The sequence below is a fragment of the Helianthus annuus genome, chromosome 1, assembly GCF_002127325.2.
Source record: "Helianthus annuus cultivar XRQ/B chromosome 1, HanXRQr2.0-SUNRISE, whole genome shotgun sequence".
NCBI lineage: Eukaryota > Viridiplantae > Streptophyta > Magnoliopsida > Asterales > Asteraceae > Helianthus > Helianthus annuus.
In genome coordinates this window covers 138,675,955-138,684,434 of record NC_035433.2, presented here as the reverse complement: position 1 = coordinate 138,684,434, position 8,480 = coordinate 138,675,955, and the positions used below count along the sequence as shown (strand labels likewise).

Here is an 8,480-nt window from a genome sequence, read left to right as displayed (position 1 = left end):
CAAAATCGATTGATTCATATTCTACATTCGCAATAAATAGTTAAATTATTTTAGAACATTTCAACTTCTTAAAGAACAAATACATGATAAAAGAAACATTTTCTAGAAAACAAATTTATGTGTTGAGATTTGACCATTTCCATACTATCAATTAGCATGTTTTGTGGGCTTAATGTATTTTACATTATGTTTTATGAGTTTTTCAAAAAAGTTTCCATACTATCAATTAGTATGTTTTGTGGGCTTAAATGTATTGTACATTATGTTTTATGAGTTTTTCAAAAAAGTTTGGTTGTAGGTACATGGGTTATCTTTATTTTTATTATTACTTGTTATTGATTAAAAAGAAACCAATAGATATTGCTCTTATATTACATTATCGTTAAAGTAAAACTGTAAAAATACTATGTTTTCGTAAAATTTACATTGACTTCGTGTTCATTTTGTAAAGTATTTCTCCTTGTTTACAAATTATGTCTCATCGGTGACAAAAGTAAAATATTTTTAAAATAGATACAAATGATCTTCGTTAACTTATCTAAATAAAATGTAAAAAGGATATACAGGTAAGCCAGTGGCGAGCCTTTTTTTCATAGGGTAAGGGGGAGGGAGGGGGGGGGGGGGGGGTTGTTAATCAAACTTTTAGATAGGCGATTGGATTTTTTTTAAATCCCTCTCTCTCACATCAAAAGTTTTGATTGGTCCTCCCCTGACACAAAGATATACTTGCATGAAGTATACCCCAAAGAATAAAAGATGTTAGGCTAGATGGTATGGCCCGTTCTTAGCCCCGTCTTTATTCCAGCTTCAGACGCATCCCGCTCCCCCCCCCCCCCCCCCCCCCCCCCCCGCGGTCTTCATCGCGTCCCCATCCTCTCCGTCTGTTTCTCGACGTCCAGGACGGACCAAAACAGGTGGGCCCCTTTGTTTGTTTGTGAAATGGGATTTGTACATTAGGCTTTAATACTTGTATATAGTTTTGTAGGGTAGGATCATCTAGCACCATCCTCCCATACTCTCTAGTTTATTGTCAATTCTAATGGGTTGGTCATATAAAACAATTAATAAACATGTTACCTTTATAGACTGTGGTTAGTGAGTTACATTTTAAGTTATGTCGGTGCTCAATCAAAATTTTAACTTTGGATCTTCAAAGAATTAAAAAAATAAAAATTGTTTATAACACTATAAAGTCACCCTATGATCAGAGATTACTAAATGGATGCGTTGAGTTGAGTTGGATTAGATCGGGTTATAAGTTGCCAAAATGGACATGTTGACCCAAAAAGAAAAGAAAAAAAAGGTTACCAAAATGAACATGGAAAGTCAGCTCTCATCAAAATAAACATTGTCTAAAAAGAGGCAATCTTAATAAGGTTATGGAGGGCATGGATTTGAACATTATTTCCACATAGGACCATTAATTAAATGGTACACCTTCCCCCTTCTTGATTGATGGTGGTTCCCATGGATTAAATCACGATTACCACGACCCTCCCATTTGATAATTTTAAGACAAAAACAGATTAAAAAAATAAAGGGGGTAGTGGTTTGGGTCATGACCACACCCTTAGGGTAGTGGTTTTGAATGGTGGATTAAAGATGAATGACATGTCGCCTATGTGGAGAGTCATGGTGGTCCTGGTGGTCATGAGAGTCATGACCACACCCTGTAGCCTAAGCCATTAGGCTGGGAAACGTCATATTATTCTAATAAGACTATGTGTAGCGGACGTTACCCACTTGCTACCTCTTTGGGAAACGCCACCTGCTATTGTACGCCAGTTGTTCCGGCGTAAACTACGCGAAAGTGGCGTAGCATAATCGGCTGCCAAATTTTGCATCGGCCGATGTTGTTTTGCGTCCCCTTTAAATTCCAAAATCACCACTAACCATTTTCTTTCTGGCCCAGTCCGTGTGGTTGATTATGTCAGCCCATTTTATAATGGACCAGCCTACATAGATTTTTAGGTAATATCAATTAAATACAACTTAGGCCCAATTCAATGTAATTTGAATTTTAGAAGCTACTAGTAAATTGCCCCGGTTGCCACGACGTTCTAAAAAAATTTTAAGTTATTGACCAACTGAAAACGTATATAAAATAAGCAAGAAAACGTATTGTATTTGACCCAACTCATTTATGGAAAAAAATTACATCAAAACGTAGAACAACAAAAAACGTACATAATAAATAATAAGCATAAAAACACGTAAAACTCGACTCATTTCCGGGAAAAAAATACGTCAAACATAGATCGACATGAATTTATACCCACATTTATATTAAAAATAAACACGTAAAACTCGAATAAAAATCCTTTAGAAAGTTAAGGGGTTGTACATGTTAATGCTGAAAGTTGAAGGGTAAAAGTAAAACAATAGAAAAAAAACCTAAAATCACTATTCAAACTATAATATAATCTATATTCTATATCTATACTATATAATAAAAGAAACCAATGAATGGACACTTGTCAATATTCTAGAGCATCCTTAATTGTAGATAATTATTATTTAATTTAAATTATAAAAAAAATATTAAATATTAAACCAATGTTGTATTCCATTGCACATATACGCCTTCTACAAATTAGAAAAAGGCCGGATTTAATGGGTGTTTCGATTTGGTTATTGTAGTTGCTTTACACTTTTATCCAAAACAAAACATTATTATCTAAACAATTTGTTTTTTTTTTTCAAATCAATTCAAACTATTATTTGATAACAAAACGCAGGAGCGGAAGCAAAGATATCAAGGGGACCGCTAATCTCTTGTCATTGAAATTTATATGGTTTTTTTAAGTTAACCGTCCCTTTCGTCCCTGTGGTTTGTCTAATTATGTAAGTCCAATCCAAATTTCAAATTTCAATAAACATTATACATGTTTATCTATGTTAAGTGAAACAATTTTTTTTATTTTAGTTTAGATAAGACTTTACGATTTGAAGTTAAGTTTATGCCAATAATTTAGAGTTGATAATATGTATATTAGTATAATTAATATTTAGTAATTTAAATTAAATAATAATTATCTACAATTAAGGATGGTCTATAATAATGACAAATACAAAGGTTTTTAAAAATATAACATTTTATTTATTATTTGATAATTAAATATAAATAAAATTAGATTCATTCAACCCGTATAATACACATAGTTTTTTTTAAACATAACTTTTTTTATTATTTAGTATGTAAAATTACATTTCTTCCACCCGTGAATACACAGGGTTTTTTTTAAATATAATTTTTTTTATTGTTTGGTATATAAAATTACATTTATTCAAACCGCACAATAAACGATGTTCTTAAAGATATAACTTTTTTATTATTTGATATATAAAATTATATTTACTCAACACGTGTAATAAGTTAGGTTTTTAAATATATATTGTTTTTTATTTAATATATAAAATTACATTTACTCAACCTGTGTAATATACGGGATTCTAACCTAGTATATAATATAATATAATATAATATGCTTGAATCCTTACTTTAATGCTAATATTTAAAGTTATTGAAGTTGAATATACTAGTATATTAAAGTTGTATAACGTATAATTTGTTCATTAGTTCATCTTTAATATCAACTTAATCGCATCATTTTCCAAATTTCTATCTATAACATTCAAAATATAAATATGAATCATAGTAGTATATTTTATAATGAAATTAATGCATTAAAAAATAAACCGATAAAAGAACCAAGCAAGGATCGAAAGGCAACAAGACCAAAAGCAAGAATTATTTAAACGACCAGGCGCAACAGCGACAACAGGGATAGGAATGCGATGAAAAAATATCCGGACAATAAGAGACCAAAACGACCATCCTCGTGTTCAGAGTCCAGACCACATTACGTACGCATCACTCTTTCAGTTACAAGTTACAACCATTAGCCGCTCTCGGTACTTGATAGAACGATGGTCAAGCATGGCAAGCGAGCCAATGTACAGATTTTTTTTAAAAATGTTTAATCAATGGCTAACTCATCAAACACACTTGAATCTAAAAGGATGTGTTTCATTTCCTTTATGCAACATTAACATTAACAAAGAAAAAAACAAAGCTTTTGGAGACAAGACAGTTATACCAACACCTATACATCCATCCTTTTAGAGGGGAAACCAAACATGCTAAAAAACAACTTCTTCTTCTTATAGCGTACTCCTTTCAATTATCTGCGGTCCCATATACTCGATTCCCTCCATTTCTGATTCTTTTGGCGCATCGATTTCTTCTAACCACCAATACCGCTTGCTCTCTTCTCCTGTCATAACCGCTCGTTCGTCTAAAAATTATTACAAGTGAATCAGTCACAACACGTCTCATAATGTTAATCATTTATGTACTATATGTATTGTTGCCTGATGTTAATCAAGATTTAATGATGAAATCCAAAAAATGAGTGCTTACTTGGCAACGCGTCGAACGGAATGTCTCTATAATACGAGCAGTCCCGACCATCTTTTTTGGAATATGGGGGTCCCATCACATCAAGTATTGCACAAGGCGTTATAGCCGTGAAGGCGTGTATGTTACCCCCTGAAGTTGGATACAGTACAGAAGTATCACAAGGGGCCGTAAAAACACCATCAGCTTTTAAACTCGCTAATTTAACTGCATAAAAACAATAGTATACGAGTCAGTTAAGAGAAAAAAACATGCACTCGAGTCTTTTAATTCATTTTATAGAGGCGGCAAAATAAACACGTAACGTCAGGCACGTTGGGTAACATGTCAAAATGGGCCGGTCAACCTTAAAACATTTTTTATTATTTTTTGTTTTAATGGAATAAGTACCATCAAAGGAAAAAAAAATTTTTAATAAATCAAGTAGGAAACTCATATGTTGAACAAGATGAGGGTATTTTGGTCATTTCAAGCAGGGAAAAAACATGGGCATTTTTTCATAATAAATAAATTGTAGGAATCAAATCCATAGATTTTCCCAAACCACTGGACAAAAAAGGTAACCAACATTGGGTTACTTTTGACCCGTTTCATTTTGTTCAACCGTTACAAATAAAATATGACCCGAAACAACCCATTCATGTGCAAACGGGTCGAGATCACCACCTCTAGGCTTTACTTGAATATATATTATATATATATATATATAGAGAGAGAGAGAGAGAGAGATTGAGAACTCACGTTGCGACGATGAGTCATCCGAGTTATCATCAGTAACCAAATCATACGCTTTAACATGCACTTTTCCAAGCAAAAGCTTGCTGAAAACCGTCATTCCAGGATGGTTATGAAGAGGTATGACAGCATTTGCAGGGAGAAAGAAAATGCACAACTGAAAAAACACATGTGAAATAATTTAATACGCCGATAAACATATTGATCGCAGCCAATAAATCCAAAAGGAAAAACATTTTGAAACTTACCGAAAAATTTTCGGACTGGTATATGTTTGTACATGCAACTTTTGGAATTTCTCCCCCTGTAGTACTTTTAGTCTTAAAGAATTGTAGATTCCTGCTTAGTCCAACATCTTCTGCCATCATTCCGTCTGCAAGAACATGCGATATTCCGTTAACAAAATGCACGCATTTCAAAATATCCGTTGATAAGATTGAGTATAGCTAAAAGAAGGAATGGGTTCATGGTATTGCCATATTTTGACTATCCGAAATTTTCGTCGGATAAGATAGTTAACAAAATAATTTACGTGGACCAAAACTGGGAGTTTTTGCTGGATCTAGACAAATCCGACGAAAACTTCCAATTTTTGGTCCGCGTAGCATATTTTTATTGCTACTCTTATGTCTTATCAAACGACAATTACGCCTAGGTATTTATCTACACGTAATTTTAAATATATTCTTCTCAAAGTTATTGTTTAGGAGTTCAATATTTTTAGTCAAATGTTTGTTTTGGTTAAAAAAAGAAGAAAAAGTCGGTCAAAATGTCTATATTTGTTGATTTTCCATATGAAAGCTTTAAACTCCTACCTAAAACACACAATCGCTGTTTCTATGTGTATCTAAAACGGTGCAATATAATTTGTGTACAAATCACCTAATAAAAGTATACAACTAGATCTGCGGCGGATCCAGGATTTTATTCTAATGAGTTCCTTTTGGTAATTCTCTTTAATTCTCATTAATTTTTTTTTAAATTCTATAAGGTTCTCACTAATTTTTCCAAACTGGGTTCCTGAAAACCCACAAATGTGGACTGGATCCGCCCTTGTCTAGATCTATTAAAAAGCGAAAAAAGGGCGTAATACATGGAAGGTATATATATATGATCTATCAAATGGATGAAACAATCTTCCTTCAGATCTAATTATACCTCATAATATTACAAAATCCCACCCTGAATTCCTACTCACGTGTCCCAAGCAAGCAATGTGGCAAGCAACACGCAATCTACGAATAAGAAATGTTATACATTACGCCACAAAGCAATGTGGCTTTTAGTGATTCCTCATAACTCATAACATAAAAATTAGTTCAAATGTCATAATAATAATTATAAAAAAAAATGTTTCTAAATGCAGAACATGACAAATCCAATGCAATCCCTACAATTGCCATCAAACTCATATAAAAATTGCTGCTATAAATATCATCATTATACAAAAATATTATGCATACCGTAAATTACGTAATAAAAACAATTAACCAAACAACGGAGACAATTAACATAACATCTAATAAAAAAACGCGTAAAATAATAAAATTCAAAAACACAAATCACTCACCAAGAATCGAGCAAAGCTTCTGCACGTCAGAAGGAGACGGAACAGTTCCGACGCCTTTAAACACATCTAAACACGACAAATACAACCTCTGCAACCGATACGAAACCGGCCGCATATACGGCAGGTACCGTTTCGTTTTGCCGCTAGTTTTCCGACAGCATTTCTTCTTCCTGATACTCCTGCTAACATCAGCTAGCCTCACCTCAATCGTCATCGATCAGTCGATCAAAACACGTAATCAAAAGTTAGAGAAACTCGATCAGAAACCTCGGATCCGGTCAGAAAGTGTTGTGAAACCGGTTAAGTTGTTTTAAGGTTTTAATTGTGTGCGGAAATGATGGTGGAAAAGTGGGGGGTTGATGAGATTTATAAGGCGGTAGAGGCATGGGAAAACCGGGTGCGGCAATGTACAGGATTTTGTGTTTTTAGAGAGAGAAAGGTGATAAGAGAGAGTTGTTTCATGAAGGGCGACCACTGTTTCAGTGCTATTACTACAAACTGCATACATGAGAGGTGTTTTTTTAGGTGAAATTACTTTTATGCCCTTAGGTTAGATATTTTGTTTATGTTGATTAGTTAGATATTTTTATTATTGTAAGACAGATTAATTGCAGTAAAGCCCCTTGGTATTATAGCACTGGGGCTGTGAATAACTTAATGTCCGACGAATAGTTTGTGAATTGTTTGCTGGAAAGCTTGTTTGTGTTTGTTCATTTATTAAACAAATAAACATGGACAATAAATTTTCTTCGTTTAAAGTTAAATGAACGAACATGAACAGAAGTCGTGTTCGTTTATTTATGTTCGATAACGTGTTCGTTTGTGTTCGATAGTTCATTAATGGTTTTGATTTTTATATTTTGTTTAAATACTTCAAAATTCCGACAAATGAAATATTTAATAAGTGTCAGTGTATTATAGATTATGTTCATGAACACTTGTTTGTGTATGTTTGTTTCTATTTGTGTTCATAAACATTATTTTGTGCCCATTTATGTTTATCAACATTCGTTTTTTGTTGGATGCCTAAAATTAACAAATGAACACGAACAAATTAATTTCCTTAACAAACGAACACGAACATAAAATCTCGTTCGGGATGTGTCCATGAACACATATATTTCTTAACAAACGAACACGAACAATGCCATTATCATGGTTACATGTATCGATCTATATAAATATAATACGGTATGCAAAAAAAAAAGTTAAAACCCTTTAATTATTGTGATTTTATACTTCACGAAATTTTCATTAGTTAACATAAGACATGTTAGCATGTGTAACATAGTAAACTTTTAACCAAATTGTCTACTTAACACTAATACTAGATGTTCGTATGTGTTTGTAAATGTTCGCTTATCAATTTATAAAAAAAAAAAAAAAAAAAAAAAAAAAGATAAGTATTGTTATCTTCATTTCTTTTTTGCACGTATTTGTCGGAAGCGGATCAAATCAGACGATCGCACTGAAACCCGACTGCATAACCAGGCCGACTGAGTTTATTTGGACTCGACAAAAAATAGACACGGTGATTAAACCAGATTTCAAAAAGAAATTCCTTTCAAATCTCAATTACTAGTTTATTTACTCTATATTAAAAAAAAAGTATCTATAATTTAATGGAACCACTCATTTTTATCCGAGCATTAATAACATAGAAACAGGTAAGTAAGAAGCTACAAACCCCAAACAAGAATAAGTTACAATATTACATTGTGAATATGAAAAGCATACCACCTTTTCCGATAAAAC

At 32.8% G+C, this 8,480-nt stretch overlaps 1 protein-coding gene across 1 annotated transcript; it reads right to left on the bottom strand.

Annotated features, from left to right (window-relative positions):
- Window positions 1–4,009: 4,009 nt before the first annotated feature.
- LOC118480467 (plant cysteine oxidase 2-like) lies at window positions 4,010–7,162 on the bottom strand. Its single transcript, XM_035975333.1, has 5 exons — window positions 6,726–7,162; window positions 5,404–5,528; window positions 5,162–5,312; window positions 4,424–4,627; window positions 4,010–4,298 (listed from the first exon to the last, which is right to left on the bottom strand). The coding sequence occupies exons 1-5, from the start codon at window positions 6,937–6,939 to the stop codon at window positions 4,165–4,167; spliced, it is 828 nt and encodes a 275-aa protein (XP_035831226.1). The 5' UTR covers window positions 6,940–7,162; the 3' UTR covers window positions 4,010–4,164.
- Between the last annotated feature and the right edge of the window lie 1,318 nt (window positions 7,163–8,480).

Excerpts from the sequence above, each read along its gene's own strand:
- LOC118480467 (XM_035975333.1), bottom strand. The coding sequence starts at position 6,939 with ATGACGATTGAGGTGAGGCTAGCTGATGTTAGCAGGAGTATCAGGAAG. Across the intron at positions 5,313-5,403 it reads ACCAGTCCGAAAATTTTTCG|TTGTGCATTTTCTTTCTCCC; the intron begins GTAAGTTTCAAA and ends GTGTTTTTTCAG. Across the intron at positions 4,628-5,161 it reads GGATGACTCATCGTCGCAAC|TTAAATTAGCGAGTTTAAAA; the intron begins GTGAGTTCTCAA and ends GTTTTTATGCAG.